The sequence below is a fragment of the Falco naumanni genome, chromosome 4 (assembly GCF_017639655.2).
Source record: "Falco naumanni isolate bFalNau1 chromosome 4, bFalNau1.pat, whole genome shotgun sequence".
Lineage (NCBI taxonomy): Eukaryota > Metazoa > Chordata > Aves > Falconiformes > Falconidae > Falco > Falco naumanni.
In genome coordinates, this window is record NC_054057.1 from 23,962,718 (window position 1) to 23,981,724 (window position 19,007).

The 19,007-nt window shown below is 42.9% G+C and overlaps 1 protein-coding gene across 1 annotated transcript; it reads left to right on the forward strand.

Annotated features, from left to right (window-relative positions):
• Positions 1-7,161: 7,161 nt before the first annotated feature.
• HUS1 (HUS1 checkpoint clamp component) lies at positions 7,162-15,139 on the forward strand. Its single transcript, XM_040592158.1, has 8 exons — positions 7,162-7,282; positions 7,556-7,683; positions 8,161-8,337; positions 8,995-9,102; positions 10,122-10,196; positions 12,159-12,258; positions 12,588-12,719; positions 14,148-15,139. Exons 1-8 carry the CDS (start codon positions 7,231-7,233, stop codon positions 14,228-14,230), a joined length of 855 nt encoding a protein of 284 aa, XP_040448092.1. The 5' UTR covers positions 7,162-7,230; the 3' UTR covers positions 14,231-15,139.
• The last annotated feature ends 3,868 nt before the right edge of the window (positions 15,140-19,007 follow it).

The following is a 19,007-nucleotide window of genomic DNA, read 5'->3' on the forward strand; positions in this document are numbered from 1 at the left end:
GCCTCAACTGCTAAGAGATGAATGTCAGCAATCTCGGGCCCTTTGAGACAAAATGCTAGCCGTTAGAACAGACCTCAGGTTAAAATACTCAGCCCTAGTGCTTCTCCCCACCCAAATAAAAGGAAGCAGTAGACACGTGCAATCATTTATTTATTGGGGACAGTTCCGTACTACAGGCTTCTGACTTCATAGCTGTGTTATCAGGTATTTGACAGATGTACTCCAGAAAGAGAAGCCTGTTGTAAATACTGGGGAGCAGTTTAACTTTTATGTCTTTGTGTGTAGATGAACAGGATCCTGGATTAAATTATTCTAGGAAAAATCAGATTGATGTATTTTACTTCTATAGCTGCCTTTATACTAGAAGTTCTTTTCTTAGTGTCTGTATCCCAGCATGCTGTATTGGCAGAGTCATTCCACTGTACGCTCAGACATACAGTCCTTTGCTGGAATACTAATTTGGGACATAGATAGCTTTTATATATGCTTTTAGAAGTTATATGTTTTATTGATACCTTTTAACTCTTTTTCTACAAAAGGCAGCATCTTTGAGCTAAGCTACTGTTTTTTGTTGGCCTGTTATGCGATTATTTTCCGGGATGATTCTACTTTTCTAGGTATAGTAGCAAATCTTTTCTGGTGTGAATTCGTTCTTGGTTTGTCTTGATAAAAAAGAAAGGTCTGAACCTCAGATTAATTAAAATTAAGTTCTAGTTATTTTATCAAACCCTCTAAAACTGATGTAATGTCTTTCCTAGCTTCTGCTTTCACCTGCCTGCAGTGAACAAAAAGAATTGCTGAGGCAGACACTTTAAAAAAGCCAAAGCAGTCACAGGTTTTCCTGTTTGAAATGACTAATGAAATTACATGCTCTGCTCTCCATTTTAACTGATGAAATTGCATGTACAAAGGGAAACCAGATATGTTTTCAAGGAGATGAAATTACGTGGTTAAATCGCATTGGAGTATCACCATACAGCTTCACATTCTTCCAACCCTCCCTAACTTTTCAAGAAAAGCTGGAGACTGCTATCAAAAAGCTCTCAGACTATGGAGAAAGTGTTTCTTCAGAGGCAGGCTTTGTAACGCCAGTGTTACCAGGCTGAGCAGGCTGAGGTCTCCAACTGCAAAATTCTGAACCTTGTTTAATTGTTCAAGGTTTTCTAGATCCATGAAATGTTAATGCTTTTGGGTGTTCTGAGCCCATCTACTGTACCCAATGCAACCCACTTTACTGAATTTTTTTCAAAGAACATTCTGGAGCGTAATGAAGCAAATAGGTGCTTAACAGGAGCCAGAAAGAAAATAAGGGATATATTTATGCAGATGGCCTGGGTTGATATTATTTTGAATTTTGGTCCTAGGTGGCTGCAATTCCTTGTGCTGCCACATCGCCCTGGGGATGTCTAAATGTCTGCTGCAGAAAATGGCCTGGGCCTTCCCAATAAAACCTGCATTTTGTTGGCATGCTTTGGCTGGGAGAGAATGAATCCAGACATGGTTTAAACATCAAGCAGGAGACAGCTTGGTACTTGGTGCAACCTATCTCCTTGGGCTTCATACGCAGCCATGAGCCTGGCTCCAGAGAGCTGTCGATGATGGTGGATTCTCTGTTGATTGCAGAGGAAATAACTGGTTTGGTTTGGTTTGGTTTTTTAAAGTCTCAGCATGCTGGGGACAAATGTATTCTGTTCAGTTAGGGCTCTTCTGGGATTGTGTAATTGCTCCCTGCTTCAGCTGTGATGTGATATTAGCAGGCAGCTTCATGACACTGCTGGAATATTGGCCCAACAGCAAATCTCTGCCTGAAGACAAGATTTCTACATGTGTTAATGTAATTTCTGAATCTCTTTGGACCTCCATATACCCCTTCTTTATAACAAACATGAGCACAAATACAGAGATGGATGCCTCTTACGCTATCAGCCTGTCTGTAGATCTGGCATATTATTTTCTGATTTGGTAGATTTTCTCTGCAAGCTGGTAGGATTTCTCCCACCAGAGGTTTTATGTGATTCACAGTATATTAAAGCCCGAAAATAAAACAGCATGTAGGCAGCACATAGACAAGGTCCAAGAATTGAAAATGTATGGGAATGACTTAGCCGTGAAGGTACAAAGAGGAGCAAGTGCTGCCTCCCTGAGGATTCTGAAGGTAATGTTATTTTAATAAAATAGAAAACTTTTTTTAGGTAAAATTATTTAACTCAAAGCAGTTTCTTGTGATTGTCCATATATTCAAAACTACTTCAATTTCAGTTCTGTGTAGAAGATGATAAAAAATAAAGCTTGAAGTTCTCTTACCTCATCAATAAGAAACTGTATGTTGTGATTTATTCTTCATTTCTTTTTCACTTTCTATGTTTTCCCATATTTAAGTTACTATCCTTTTTTTTTTTATTTGTGATGCACCACAATGGATCCAATAACCATATCATAAAAAATGTTTTAAAGAATGTATTTGGAATCTGAGAACTGGTTTGTGGCCTGTGTAGGCTTACCTTGTACTTACTAATTTCTTGCTCAAAGTACCACTGAACATAGGGGTTTTCCTAATAACTTTGAAACAAAGTGTATGAGAAAGGTGTGTTTCATCCAGTGTCCAGTTTCAAATTGGAAACACTGATTAACCTTAAAATCTAGATAAAAACAGGGGTCATTTTCAACTCATGTAAAAAATGGTGAAGTTTTCCCTAACAGTCAAAGAAACCTTAAAGCTATCTTACCACCTCCTCAGTTCAGTGCCACAGACATACTCAGAGCCCAGCTTCAGCAGGCTGGGGTCAGCTCTTACAGCCTGTGCAAGCCAAACAATTAGTGTACTCGATCGGTTACAATAATACCTACTCATAGCTCAAATTAATGTGAAAAGGCCTCAACAGTAGAGTCAAAAGCGTTGCACAAAGAGCCCTTCCCAGTACTGATCCTTTTCCGTGGTGCTATGCTCATCCTGCCAGCATCCCTCTGGTTCTCAGGGTTAATATTTTCAGATTTTTCTTTTGCTTTCTTTGTCTCTCCATCAAGAAAGTCAGATTCCCACAGCTAAGCAGCGTGAATGCCTTCTTCCCTGAATGAGTGTACTTTACGTTATTCTGATGGGCAGAAAAACATAGAACTCGTGATTTCCTGTGCATGTGTAATTAATTTATTATGTAAATAAATAATTTAAAAATGGAAAAAAATTGAAAAAATATATTAACTGAGCCAACACTGCTGGAGAAATTGGGTTTGATTGCAACAGGTAAACATGTGGCAGCAGGACTTGGTGGGCCCAAAAGTGGCCAAGGGTGCAGCAGTGCTGCCGGCGCGGGGGCCAGGCTGGGCAACGCCACAGGGTGCTGTGTCCCACCCAGAGGGGTGCACCTGCCGTGGCAAAGCTTCCCACTGTGCAGGCACGGCTCTGCCAGGCCAGGCTCCTTCCAGAGCTGTAAATGTGCACCTGCCCTACTACTCCAGTAGTAGCCAGTGTGGATGGAGAGCTGAACTTCTGTCACTCTGCCTCCTCGCTACAGCTACAGCAACAAAGTTCTCTTACCCGGGAACCCCGAGGCAGAGCCTGTGTTTACTTTGGAACACCCGTCAGCCAGTACTGATGAGAGTACAGAGCGATACAAAGCCTTTCTTGGCAGGCTTTTGGGTGTATATATAGCATATAGTAATTTATTTCTGATACCTAAGATTGTAAATTCTCCATTCTTTGTTATTTAGAGCAAATAATGGCAATTGTCTGTATATGTAAAGTTTATCCTCTTGTTGAGGCTTAACCTTGAGAGGTAATAAAGCATTGTTAACCAACAGGCCACATCTAGAAAATAACCCAGAGAACAAATTTGCTTTCAGTTTTCTCAGGAGACTGTACAATAAATAGTCAAAGGCAGAAAAGGCAAGCAGTGTGGATCTGTTAACCCTGTTGTGATCCATTGTATATTAGGATGTCACAACTGTAAAGGGATTACATCGTCCTTCATTCCACAGATTCCACTTAACCTGCATACAGCAAGCATTTTACAAAAAGCAGTCTGTGTGCATGTGAAAGATGGAAAGTGTGTTGAACTGCAAAGTGTGGTGGAAGTGTGAAAGATGCAGTGAATCTACCTGGTTTGTGGGATAACTTCCATACCACATTTAATTTACAAAACAAAAAGCTAATGGAACAATATTTAATTAAAAAAATAGAGGTCTGTCTGTCAAAGAACCATATATACAGGCTTTATTTTATTCACATTCAGTATTTTTGCCACACCTCCTATATTTGAAAAGAAATTTCAAGCTGTTTTGTGCTATAGATACAAATATGGCACTTGACGGACTAGGTGTCACCTCTGCATAAGTGTGTTGTGCCCCTAGAGCTGCAGGAAAAAAATGCAAATTTCTAAGAGTATTATCAAATATTTGTAATCACATTGACTAGTTAGATCAGTTCATTTTCCAGACAAGTAGTTTAAAGTTCACCCTACCTACCCTTGACCTTTGTGGCTATTTCTTTCATTATAAAGGAAATCACAACAAGGCTGTTGACTTGTTGTCTGTGCTGGGCTCAATAACTTGAGTGGCAGGTGAGTGCCATGAATATCATCTTGGGATGATATAAGATCCGAATATCTAAGAAAAATCAAGCAATCTATGTCTACATTTTTTATATCCTGAAGGGTCATCAAAGTAATAAAAATTAAACAGACTGTTATTTTAAAGAAAAAAATATCTTTGAACATTTTAAAACAAATTAATTTCTTTAGGTCTTACGACAGGTATTTTCTCTATCATATTGCATAGCAGCTCGCATGAGTTAAGCCTAGTTAGGGTAACTGTTAGCATAAGCCTATGAACTTTAATTACTTTTTGTTTTAGAACAAGTAGGTAAAATGTAACCAATCTTTTGACCCAAACAAGAGAATAGAGAGCCGAATTATGCAGACAACCAGTTAAGTCATCAAGAGGTGTGAACATGTCCAGGTGTCAACTAAGCACCATGCAGCTCCCTGCTCACTTCCCTCCCCCCCGCCCCGGTGGGATGAGGAGGGGAATCAGGAAAAAGGTAAAACCTGTGGGTTGAGACAAGAACAGTTTAATAACTGAAATAAAAATAAATATAATAATAACCACCACATATTTGTAATAAAAAGGAGAGAGAGAGGGAAAGAGGAATGAAATTCAAAAGGAAAAAAAACAGCAAGTGATGCCAAATATAACTGCTCACCACCTGCTGACTGATGCCCAGCCAGTCCCTGAGCAACGGTTGGCCCGCCCTGGCCAACCCTCCCCCCACAGTTCGTATACTGAGTATAACGTCCCATGGTATGGAATAGCCCTTTGGCTGGTTTGGGTGAGATGCCCTGGCTGTGTCACCTCCCAATTTCTTGTGCCCCTCCAGCCCTCTCACTGGAAGGGCCTGAAAAGTCCTTGCCTTAGTATAAATGTTACCTAGGAACAACTAAAAACATCACTGTATTATAAATATTATTCTCACACCAAATCCAAACCACAGCATTATACCAGTGACTGAAAAGAAAATTAAGTCTATCCCAGCCAAAACCAGGAGACCAGGAGTGTTTGGAACACAGAGGCTGAGAGTGCCAAAAACAGTTACAGAAAAGAGCACAATTTGAGCAGACTAATCACCAGTGAAGCATTCTCTAATGAGTCCTAAACCCAAGAACAGTTAGGGTATGTTGTGGGTAATGCAGTATACTTGAAACAATCATTCAGGGAGAAACTCTAATACTTGCATTCGGGCTCAAGACCACCTCTCCAATTCCCATGGAGATGGCTGGTAGAGTATTTTGTAAGATGAGCTTAAATCTTTCCAGGAAAACCAAATGTTTTTATTTTCTTTAGGTACAGAAAGAAAGTCTGATTCACCAGTTCTCTTCAAACACTTACTAAATGTTGCAGATAAATTTTAAGCGTTCTAGTATTCAACAGAATATTCTGAGATTCATGACTTGAAGTTTTTCCTAGGTCTTTCTGAACTCTAACAGAAGAGTGCTCCTGTGGCATGGCCCTTTGGCACAGTCCTCCAGCACTGTCCTGATGATGCCCCACACCAGGCTTCCTCAGCAAGAGGGCTTGGTGCCACTCTTAGAAGAACTCTAACCTTCCTGGGTAGGCACATAGCAACCAGCTACATCACGAGTGTCTCTCCAGCCACTCAGAGCTGGGGTAATGAGATTTCAGAGGGAATCATCCATCTGAATAGCTTTGCAGAAAAGGTGGAGTCCTAGCAGTACAGCTGCTTGCAGAGAGCCCTCATTGTGGCCTTCTAGAGACAGAAGTTCTGCACCCTCTGCCAAGCATACTTCCACCCCTCACCCCCATTAATAGGAAGTGGTCTTCCAAACCTTCTCCATGATGAGGGGTGTGGGAAGGCCAAGGACCAAGATTTCAGCCCTAACTTCTTCCATCAGCCTGGAGTGAGAGCTCCAGGACTTGGTGAGCATTTCCTCGCTGCCTAAGCTGCTGAGTCCTTCACAGGCAATTGACCCATTCTTTATGGAGCTTTCAGGACCCACAGCTCTGCTTGCCCGCTATGAAGAGAGCAGTCACCACTTAGGCCTCAGGTAGCTTCACAGGCTGCTAGGGCATGACCAAAACCAGCAAAAGCAGGAGTAGTCAGAGCAGCAAAGTAAGCTTCTTGTAGAACCCTGTGACACCGAGTTCTCAGGAGAGGCTGTCCATCTAAGGCTATAGGGCACAGGGCAGTCAGGAGAGGGGCAGGCTGCTGCGCTGTACTGGTGAGGTAACGCAGCCCATGAGGTGCAAAGGTGAGACCGAGTAAATGACAGCTCCTGGTGGATCAGGACATTGGTGTTCATTTAAGAAAAAACAAGATCGGAGCTCTTAACCTGCTTGATTGCTTCACACGTTCCCTCTCACACCACTCGCCCCTTTCCTCCCAGGGTCTATTACGAGGTCCTGAGTTCCCTTCGTAGCAGAGACACTGCTGCTGGCCTAGGAAGGTCAGGCAGAAAGCTGTGCTTGGTTCCGTGCTAGCGGTCACTGGCATTGCCAGCCAAGGGACCCCGGGTGTCCGCCAGCATTTGCTTGCATAAATCTGCCCGATTTCTAAGAACTTCTCTTCATTTTCAGAATCTTCCTCTCTCTTCCAGCATCTCCCCGCCCAGCTCCCGGCCCGCCCCTGGCCGCCACTGCGGCTCCCGCCCGGGGCTGCGCGGTGCCCGCCCCCGGCCCGCCCCGGCCCGCCCCGGCCGCAGTGGGTGGTGCGGCGGCGCCATGCGATTCCGGGCTAAGATCGTGGATCTCGCCTGCCTCAACCACTTCAGCCGTGAGTGTGCCGGGGCTGGGGCCGAGCGGGCCGGGGGGCGGCCGTGCCTCGGCGGGCGGCCGGGCCCCCCCCCCGGGGGAGGGAATAGGAATGGCGGCGGGGGCCGCAGGGCCAGAGGCCTTTGGGGGCGGGAGGCGTTTCCTCCCCCGCGGGGTGTGCGGGGCTCCGCGGCGGTGCCAGCTGCTTTCTGAGAGACGGAACGTTTCTCCCCGCCCCGCTGGGATGAGCTGTGTGAAGCGGTGCCCGCCATAACGCACCCCCCACCCCTGTCAGGTGTCGTTAACACCATCGCCAAGTTAGCCAAGGCCTGCACCCTGCGCCTCACCGCCGGCAAGCTGTACTTCATCCTCTCCGATAAGGTCGCGAATGGCGGCGTCGGCATGTGGTGCGAGCTGTGCCAGGTAAGGCCGGGCAGGGCCGGTAGGTCGTGAATAGGCTGTTGGGTCTGGGCTGCGGGGCGCTGCGGGGCCCGGCCCTGGGGCTCGCCAGGCCCGGCCGCTCGGCCCCGCGCTGTGCTGGGTGCCTGGCAGTGGTGCAGCCTCCTGCTGCTGCGGGTGCTGCGCTGCACTGCAACAGGAGAGCGTAACTCACCGGCCGTACCCCCAGTTTTGGGGACTGAGGGGTGTTGGGGCAGGACTTGCAATGAATAGGTTTAGCTTCGAGCAACGGGCCTTCCTGCTCCTGCGGCCTGTCTTGCTTCCTGCAGGTGGTGCAGGCAGGGGAAAGCTGCCCATTGTGTGCACGCAGGTCTAAGCTTAAGGTCTATCAGTTTTCACCTGTCAAGTGAAACTTGCCTCTCTGCCTGTTTCTTTTTTTTTTTTTTTTTTTCTCCCCCCTTCATTTGCTTTCTTGTATCTCCCAATTTTCAAAAATTGTAGGGGAATTTCTTCGATGAATTTCAGATGGAAGGTGTAGCTCCAGAACACAATGAAATCTATTTAGAGGTGGTGCCTGAGAACCTGTCGAGAGCATTAAAAACTGCCCAAAGTGCGAAGGCAGTGAAGATCAAGTTAACTAACAAACACTGTCCCTGTCTCAGAGTCGCTGTGGAATTAGTAAGTGCAACCATGATTTTATCTTCATTATTAAGAAAAAAGCTCTTGAAAATTAAGTGCTTTTCCTAAGATCAGATAAAAGCTTTAGTAGTCTTTGATGTTATTCTAGAAAACTAGATAAAGAAAAATCATGCTGTTTTTCATTTCACTAGCCTTTTTGGCCCTCATGGTTGGTAGCACACAGAACCAGCTTTGTATTTTCCAAAAAGCAACAAAGAGATGGAGGAAGAATGAAACCTCTGTGATTGAAGCACCTTATTCTAATGTCTGCTTTTCTCCACTCCTTCATTCTCTAAATCGTCTGCATATTATTGCCGTCTCATTGAAGCTATTAGGTGAAGGAGGTTTCAGTGTAGTGTTTGCAGTGCAGTGCTTTTGTCCTGCCTTTCTGTTTCAAACTGCATTCTTCCAAATTTTTTTTGTTAACACCTCTTCAGCTAAGGATAGCTTATAAATACTAATGGCTGATACCTCACAACCACTTCCTTATTCAAAAGGGAAGTCTGCTTAATAGTGGTCCAATAGGAAGCAATGGAAAACTGGAACTGAGTGTCTGAGGCACTCAGTTCCAGTATTTCCCAGAGTGGATCTGAAAAATTTGAATCTGGAATTCAAGTACCGTTCTTAACTGAAAGAACATCCTTTCTCTCCCTCAAGCCATCTTTATCAAGCAGCAGTAGGATTGTGACACATGACATTCCTGTGGGGGTTATTCCCAGAAGATTATGGAATGACTTCAGGGAGCCCAGTGTGCCAGACTTTGATGTAAGCCTCCGTTTTTATATTCCCTACAGAAAGGGGAGGTTGCAAGTGAAATGCTGTTGCTGCAAAGTGTACTACTGATGGGTTTTGGAGAGAAAGTGAAAGGAAAGAGTGAAGGTTGGAGGCTAGAGGTCTGGAGGGGGATGGGACATGGCTTCCATCTGGACTTTTTTTAAGAGAGTCCAGAACCTGTGGAAACAGAGCAGTTGGCTACCAGTTGTTGCTGTGATATTCAAGGTGGAGGAAGAGAGGAGCAAAGGACTTGGATGGCTTTAGGTAGGAGCATCTCCAAACCTAACACAGGTTTAGGTTGTTTCAGCTGGTTGGGTATCAAGTGGCCCAAATAATCTGATCTTTCTGAAATTCATGGTCTACCTGCCACAGTCATATATGCTTTCCCCTGATTTATATATATATGCTTTCCCCTGATTTATATATATATGCTTTCCCCTGATTTATATATATATGCTTTCCCCTGATTTATATATATATGCTTTCTACGTAATTTTTGACTTTTAGTGGAGTTGCAAGGAAAGGTCTTTGTGCAGATGTGCTCCTGTTTGAGGTTATAGATGTCTCTTACTGCTATAACTAAGAGTATTTAAATTCTGAAGACACGTGACTCGGTAGAAACTTGATGTATTTTATTTCAGATTTACACTGATGCAATACCAGATATAATTACAGTACCATGGGAATCATGTTCTTTTCTCTTTGGCTATAGTAACTATTAACTGCTCAGTAACACAGATGTAGGTTCATGTGAGAATCTGATCTGCTAAAACCTGTCTATTTTGATCACAGACTTGGGCTAGCAATTACTAGAGAGGTGACCTGCTGGTATAATGGGAAAGAGTTCCTCTGTTCCCGAGACGTTCACTGATTTCAATTAAATATTGTGCTTCCTACACTCAATAGATAGCCAAGTCCAAAATAAGATAGAATTGAAGGGAGAAATAAATGCATCGTGTTCCAATCACATATGAAATATTTGTGTGAATGCAGTTCTTACATCTTTCTAGGTCAGTATTTACCTACCAGTGCTGAAAACAATGAAGACTGTTGTGGAGAGAATGAAGAATCTCAGCAATTCTGTTGTAAGTTAAGGTACTTCAGGTGTGCGTCCTACAGACCTTATTTTATCTTGGACTTAGGATGTTGCCCTGTTGTCCAGACTCATCCCCCCATATTGTACCTTGTTTTGGGAAGGGTCAGACATTGAACTAAAGGCACGTGAAGACTGTAAGTACTGAAGAGAATGATGGGGTTTATTTTAGGATTTACACTGGAGAGCTTGTCCTGGGCTTCCCAGAAAAGTGGTGCTCTTTGTACTGAATCCACAAGCCAGTCTTCATAGCTGGTAAGAAATCGCTAGCTGGAGACTTCACAGGTGATTCCATTAAAGAAATGCTATGGAATCTTGTGTTAGATGTCTGTGTGAATGAACTTCAGGTAAACTTGAGGTGGAGTTCAAAGGGAATCCTGCTAATAGCTCCTGGATATCAGCCTGTGCTTTAGACTCTGACATAGCGGGTTTCCAGTCTGTGCTGGGTTTCTGGAGTGCTGGTGGGCCTTCCATTGAAAGAAGCCCTATGTACTTGGCCAGAAAAGGGGTTTGGTTTTTTCTTAGTAGTTGTTGCTCACAGTCACCAGGATTGACTGACATGAGAGTTAGTAAGTAAGCATAGAGCTTTGGAATAGTTTGGTTTGGGGGCTGTTCATACCAGTTTTGATTAATGGGAAATTTTCTGTAAACACTGAGACAGTCTCAGTCTTCCAAGTCTTGGAAGAGTTGAGTGATTACCCTGGGTTTCTGGCAGTTTTGCAAATGACAGCCATCCTGCAAATACGAGACTAAGCACTTCAAACTCTTCTGCTTTGTTGCTGTTATGGAGTTTTTGTTTTTTCTGTCTTCTTCCTTCTCCCATGTCCTCAGTGGAAGTGCTTGCACACAACTAAGTACAGTATCACTGCTTTGTTTCCAGAGTTGAAGATCTCTTCTCGTGCAGGATAGCTGTGTGATTGGATTGTACTTTGGTGTTCAGCAACACTCAGAAGAGATAGCGTGTTAACACTGGGCTTACCCACCTTCCGAAGTACCTTACCTCCTGCTCCAAAGCAGGAAAATAAATAAATCTGTGAAATAGCTTTATAGTTCTGAGGGAGGATGCAGACAACATGCATCTTCTACATGCTTTCCCATTACTAAAGAACAAAAATATCATGTCACAGTTAAATTTTTGTGCTAGATGCATCCTGGTAGTAAAACTGCTCAAGATCAGTGCTGCAAAAACAGCTTAGAAGCTCTTTCACATAGCACTTGCCATTGTTTGGGAGCATTCATCTGTGGGCATCTCCGTTCTACAGGAGATTCTAGTTCTGATATGAGCCTCTTTTTAAAATTACTGAGAATTCTAATCACAGAAGTGAAGTGCTTGGATGTGCTTCAGGAATCCTCTGATCTGCTTGGGCTTTGTGTGAGGTCATATACAGTCTCTTGGTTGGACACTTTGTCAGGATGGAATTTGAAAGCTCTCAGCCCTTTTCCAGGATTTTTAGCAGGTCAAAGTTCTGCTTGGAGTACTGTTCTGGTGCAGTTATTTTCTGGTTGTAAATCTTTGAAAGCAACTCTGCAACTGCAGGTCGCCTCTTGGTGCATCCTATTTTCTGTGTGTGTCATGTGGACTGTCTAGGTGCCTTTCTGTTTGTAGAAAAGCAGGAAACGTTGCATTTCTCCGGCTTCAGGCTCTTTCTTCTAAAGTCTTTTCCTCAGCACATGAACTTCCCAAAGCCAGTACTTGTTGTAAAATTACTGGATAGCAATTGAATTTCTTTCTTCTTATCATTTCAGGGAGGTTAGCCTGGGATAATTCACACAGGAAGGATGAGAAAGGCATTTTTTTAACTGAACGCTTAAATGTTCAAACCCTGTTCAAAAAGTACAATTGAGCTGTGAAGGCACCGAAGTGCTTCTGGAAGCGTGTTTTTGACTGCACTCTATTCTGTAATTTTGCAGTGTGAAAGTGGCTTGCCTAAAGTTGAGTTTGATTGTATTGCAGGTGATTGAAGCAAACTTGAGTGGAGAAATGAACTTGAAAATAGAAACTGACTTAGTATCTGTAACAACACATTTTAAAGACTTGGGAAATCCTCCCTGGGGTGAGTTTCTCTGTTGCCTCTTGTGTCTGTCTGATCTTACTACTTAGGTGTGATGCTGGTAACAGTACTTACCTTGTTAGTCCTTAAAAAAAATTTCAAGTACTTTGAAGTCTTTAAATGAAATCTTAAAAAGAAAAGTGGCCCATGGCTGTTTCATGTTTGTGGGGGAACCTCTTCCAGTATCCTTGAGAACTTGGTAGGAAAACTGGGCACTGCAGTTTCTGAAAAACAGCCCATTTGAGTACCAGCTGTTCAGTGATTATCAGGTGCATCCTTATGGGTCTCGAAACTCCTGCTGTTTTGATTGTGTTATGTTCTCATGCTTTTAGCATCAGTGGATGAATGTCAAGATTCTGCTCAAGACAGAGATCTGGAAAGCATGGCTGAAGCACGCATAGACATCAGGAAGCTGCAGCAGCTGCTTGCTGGACAGCAGGTCAATCCCACAAAAGCATTGTGCAGTAAGTTCAACAGCTCTGCTTGCAAGCTCCTGTTAAGGAGGGATGTTTGCCATATTTGTTGTCACAGCAGAACAGCACATATTCTGTTTCGTCTCTTTGAAACATGGAGGACTTTTAATATCTTACTTCTAGGCTGTAAGCTTCAGGCCTTAAGTGTTTGGAGAAAAAAATAATTAAAAAAAGTATTTAAGCCAGGCCCTTTTATACATATCAAGTTGAATACTCAGACTAATCATGGGTGTCTTCTTGTTGTCATTGTTTTGAAGCTACTATTTTTATTATTATTTTGAGGTGTTATATTTTTTAAAAGTCTTAAAACAAAGCCCCTGGTTTCTAGCAGAGAAACTGATATTTACTGACATGTTTGTTTTAGTTGGTTTTTTTTCAGATGCTTTCTTACATTCAGCACCAAGCTGATTTTAATACCAAATACTTTTTATGCATCTACTGTTTCTAATCATAAAAATATGTTCTTTCTGGCAGAACCCTGTGCAGGGTTTTATATCATATTTTGCTAACTCTGTATGCTTTTCCTGTGAACATCTGTGTATTATGGTGTAGTGCAGATGCTAAGAATTTCCCATGTGTCATGGTTTAACCCCAGCCAATAATTAAATAGCACGTACTACCCCCTCACCCAGAAGGATAAGGAGGAGAATCAGATAGGAGTGTTAAAACTCGAGGGTGGAGATAAAACAATTTAAAAATTGGAATAAACCAAAACAATAATAATACAGTTATAATGAAAAGGAGGGAGAAGGGGAGAGGAATGAAGTTCAAAGGGAAGGAAGAAAACAAGTGATGCACAATACAGTTGCTCACCACCTGCTGACCGATGCCCAGCCAGTCCCCGAGCAGCGATCAGCCCACCCCAGCCACCCCTCCCCCTGCCAGTTTATATACCGAGCATGAGTCCCATGGTATGGAATAGCCCTTTGGCTAGTTTGGGTGAGATGCCCTGGCTGTGTCCCCTCCCAATTTCCTGGGCCCCTCTAGCCCTCTCGCTAGCAGGGCCTGAGAAACTGGAAAGCCCTTGACTTCGTGTAAAAATTACCCAGCAACAACTAGAAACATCAGTGTGCTGTCAACATAGGTCACACCAGAGCCAAAACACAGCACTGCACCAGCTACTAAGAAGAAAACTAGCTCAATCCCAGCCAAAACCAGGACACCATGGAAGATTTAAATGATGGGTATAGCATTATAGGCCTATACATTACATATTTCCTTTTTGGTATCAGCTTTCATAGACTCTTTAGTAATGCTTCATAGTCCCTCAAGGACTTAAATATTACAGGGTGATATGTCTAATCATCCTTTTGTCAGCACTGGTAGAAGCATTGTATTATGATGGTGTTCTGTAAATGTAATACTAAAGTATTTTTTCCCATTTTAAGCTGGATTTGTTGGGTTTTTTTCTCTTTACAGATATTGTAAGCAAAAGAATTGTCCACTTCATCTTGCTTCATGAGGATGTTTCACTGCAGTATTTTATTCCAGCACTTGCCTGAATGTTTTGGAATCTTGGTCACTTTCCAGCCTGAGGCCTTTTCCATTAAGTCTGGAAACTTTCATGAGCTGCCAGAGTACTCTCATGTGATATGTTGTTAGATGCAGCCATCCGATGGACATTATTTCCATATTTATAAAACTATTCAAAATACCTCCTCATCCAGAAGGCATTTTTTGTGAAGAGTTACATGCTATGAAAGACACAATGCTGAGGAGCTGGCATATCTGAGCGTTATGGGGAGCAAAGCTGATATTTTTATGCGCTTTTGGGATGCTTTGAGCTGTGGGGAAGGCAATGTAGTTTTTGGGTTTTTTTCTTCCTCATCGACAACCATAAAGGTAGAATTGACCTCTGGAGCTGCTGCTAGGTGTGTTCAGTGTTGTACAATCCAGCTCCAAGTTAAGAGGTCTCCAAACAAGCTGTCGTACCTCCATGTAGCAGGAGAGCAGTCTGGAGGGCTGACAGATTGGTGTTTGCCTTGGAAGGTATGCACAGGCCTCCTGAAGAGGTATGGGATTGACTTCTGTTGCAGCAGTGATTACATGGAATTGATGCTGCTGCATGTTGTGCAGCAGAAATGTGTCTGAGGCAGAGGAACTTCCTGTGGCTGTCAGCGTGTAACTGGGTGTAAAAGCTGCTAAGGAGCACCAACAGCTTAGCTGTGTCTTTTTGTACCTGGTTGTATCTTTTGATCTGACTTGCTCCAACATAGTACAGTAGAACAGTAGTTCTCTCAGTGCTTGAATGGATGTGTTTAGCTCTTGCCCTGAAAGGATGAGAGAAACAGTCTGAGTTACCTTGTTGATGTGGGTGTTGAAGGTCTCTATCTATGTACAGAACGAGTATCGTATGAGGACATGTGTGAACACAGCAGTTGGTGTGAAATAAAGAGCAAGTTATCTCTGGATCACATTTTTTCCCCTTTCCAGATGGAAAGTATTGTACAACCTGTGTTATTATGGTGTCAGACATGGCGAGATGTCATCTAGGCTCCAACGCTGAGCAGCCGAGAGTATGACCAAGACTTACTGACAGGAGTACTGCCACTGCTTCTGCTTCTGGTTGTCTCCTGAGGTCTTTTCCTCCTTACTCTGTGTATGATTGTATTTGTTATTCAGCCACGTTCCATATAGGCTTTGGTGTTTCACTGGGTTTTGAATATGTTGTGAAACTTCTTGGTTTAGAAATAATGAATTTGCTGCCAAGCAGGACTGAGAGTTTCCGCTAGACAACCAGTCTTGTTGCGGTCAGAAGTGTTGCTGTTTTGTTTTCATTTTTCCCCCCAAGAGGCATTGAGGTTTGGGGAGCAATTTTTCTGTTTCTAATTTTTAATTGTGGTATTCTGAAAGTGGGTATTAATGCCTGCAAGTGAGTGTATACAGTTGTGTTCTTGTAGCTGTCTGCGAAGCTCCCTCTGAAAGTTCTTTGAGGGTGTAGGTAAGCGGGAGCCACTGGCTAGTCCTGGCCCTTCCTTCAGTGGGCTCTCTGGTGCCAGCTCTGTTCTTCTGTTATATCGTGTGTACTCCTGCTGTATGCACACAGGTGTATACATGCTCTTCAACAAACTTAATTTTACTCCAACCATAGATAATTTGTGCTTATTTATCACCTACTGTCTACAGAGTACACTGGATGAAGGACTTAGATGGTTAAGCAAGGGGTAAGACTAAATTCTGTGATGTGTTTGGCCTAATTCTACTTCAACTGTTGTCCAGAGCAATTAACTTCTTCCTTGATGAGTCAGTGGGATACCAGCTCCCAAAAGTGTGCAGGCACAGGTCTGCGGTTTAGGTAAGCATTATTTAGTGAACACATTCTTTCACATGAATAGCATACACACTGAAACCCCCACTAAAGGCTACTGAAAAGTATATGATGTCACTGACTTCTTCAAGTTCCTTGTTAGACCTAAAAATCAAAACCAGGGAGAAGAGGGGATTTTCCCCCCTCCATTTTTAAGAGAGTGCCTTTTTTTTTATAAGACTCTGCTACACATCCACTGTGGTAATGGATAGTGGCAGTGGTGAGTGGTAGGAATTGTTGTATTTCAATTTGGAATCACATTTGTTGGATCCAAGTGTGCCTGTTACTATGTGTCCCAAGTCATTCTGTACTTCATGTGCCTGATCCCAGTTGATCACTGGGTGCCTTCCTCAATGTATCTGTTAATTTTGGAGAATGTTTTGTGGAAATACCTCTTGACAAATTTAGCATCTGTATTATGGATTGAAAATTTGACAACTTGCTGTTGGCAGGCAGTATGATCAGTTCAGTGCAAATACATTCATATTGATGTGGATCATATACTTCTCAAGCTGTAGTCCCATTTCTGCCTCATTATTAAATAAGACCAAAAACCAAAGAGATTTTATTTGGGTTTCTGAGCCACATAGGTTTACTTTAATGTATAAAAAATTATTGCCAGAATGGAAGTGGGATAATGATGTTTAGTGGAGAAGCGTGCTCTAGACTTAAAGAATATGTGAAAGGACATTGCTATCTGGGCTGGAGTGCCAAGCACAGGGACTGGGCATCACACCTAAATATGTCAGGCAAATAACGACCTCAAATTTTCTTTTGAGATCAGTGTCTAACACCATTTCTTCAAACAAGTGAGCTGCATGTCCTCTGACATTGCATAACCTAATTGGCAAAGGTTAGAAGTCATTTAGTATTACGTGATTGAGACAACAGCTGCATTGGGAGGGGGGAAGAGAATTCTGCAGGTGTTACGTTTTTGGTTTATATATAAATTTCTGACTTTTTTATTATAGACTTCTTGGCTTTGTAAGTCTTACTGTACCTCTCTGTAAGATGGGGCAGGGAAAAAGGATCACTGTTCTTCAATTCATAAATGTTAAGATATAATCAAACAATTCAAATGTGTGCTTTATTCTGTTGTTTTGGACCAGTTGACACTGGGGCTGTTGAGTAACTAGGTCTGCAGAATTCAGGTTTGAGTGTTCATCACCGTAATGGTGCTGCTTGTACGTTAACTCCACCTCCAGAAAGGGCAAGAGGGGTTTTTCTTTTCTCCTTTGCTAGGAATATTTATTTGAGTGTTTGGGATGTTCAGCTTGTGGGTTACCAGGCTGAGTGGTTTTGCTTTGTCAGAAAAGAAAATGAGTTGAGGTGTGACATGAGCATGTGTTACAGTCAGGAAGGCATTTGCTGCTTGTACTGACTTGGGGTCATGCAGCACTGAGCATCAGACAAGTGAAGCCATGGGTTTGGGGGCCTCAGTATTGTGTTCTTGGGAAGCAATCAGACAAGCTTTCTGCCTCCAATGGCAGAAAATCTTGAAAGCAGAGAACTTGACATAAGCTTTCTAGTTACCCTGCTATTTGTGTTTGAGATGAGCTATCACTTAGTTATGCTTCTGGAGAGATTTCTAGCTTTCTGACCTCCTATGTCAGTTTAAATAGTAATGCAGTAGAGGGCAGGTATTTAGCAGAGCAGTAATCTGGAATGGAAGCTTTTTGTACTGGTGAGGGATTTGGGATCCTGATGTGGAACTTTTCTTGGAGGGGGTGGTGAAAAATACCAGTTTGCCATGCAGCTGTAAGTAAAATTAAGAGCAGTCTTGCCAAGAGAAGTGGCTTTAAAACATTGTTTTGTGGCTGCATACTAGAAAAATCTGAAGAACAGGCATGATGTTCCTGTGTATTGTTTTATTACTTGCAAACAGACCCAAGACTTCAGATAAGCATGTGGAGAAAAAGCATTAACCTCTGCTAGCCTGAATCACAGAGTTCAGGTCTCTAGGAAAGCTGTGCGATTGGAGTAGTTTGTCAAATAGTACAAGTGATTTACATTCTGAAAAGTCGTCCTGAAGAGGCTTCTCAGCCACCCCTATACAACACCTGCTGCTCCCTGCTTCCCAGGTCCTCCCTCAGTTTGTACGCTGAGGAACTTTTCTTTCTTTGGAGCTGGGGAACTGATTCTGGGTGCTTCTGTGCCTGTTTTGTAAAACCTAGCAGATTCCTTAATTCCAGATTAATTAAAGAGCCAACCCCATGTGTTCTTAGTTAATGGCCTGGTGAGAGGATGGAGGCAGGCACTGAGGGATGAGAGAGAAGCTGCTGTACCTCTGTGCTAACTTACGTTACTCTGAACAGCTGCATCACAAGCTCCTCGGATTCCCTCTGAACCTTGTTCGTCTCTGAGGGGCTTTGCCATCCTCTTCTTAGGGCCCTCCTCTGATCTGTGGCTTCAGCGTGTCTACCATGTGTGTATGTTCCTCTGCTGACAATTTTCCTTTCACTGAGGCAGGATTTATTTTTCCCCCTCTTCTTGGTGAGAAAACCCTTCCTCTATACCACAAGATGTTTATTGAAGCCACTTGTATGCCTGTGCTACCTTAATGTTTTCTAAGCAGGGTATGATACATTTTTTTACACTGTGGCTGAAGGTGATGCTGTTGACTGTTTGTGCTGGTACATACTTGGAGTAGTTGCTCCTGAATGTGAGTATGTAGTACACAAGGTTACGTACGTACTTTTTGTATGTTTACTGGTAGTTTGTGCCTTAATTTTAATCCAGCATCTGTTACATTAGCACCCCTGCAGCTGCAAGCTTCTGCTTTTTATGTCATTTTAAACAGACAAGTTCCTACGTGACATTGATGTATTTTGGTTCTGCTTCCTAAGGGAACGGTGCTCTCTATTTGGCTGATGTTCTGTTCAAATTTCATCCAATTCTGGACCTTCCAATTGCTCAGTTCTTTTACAATATTCTAGCTCTCCTGTCCTCTTAATCAGTTTTGTACCAGAAGG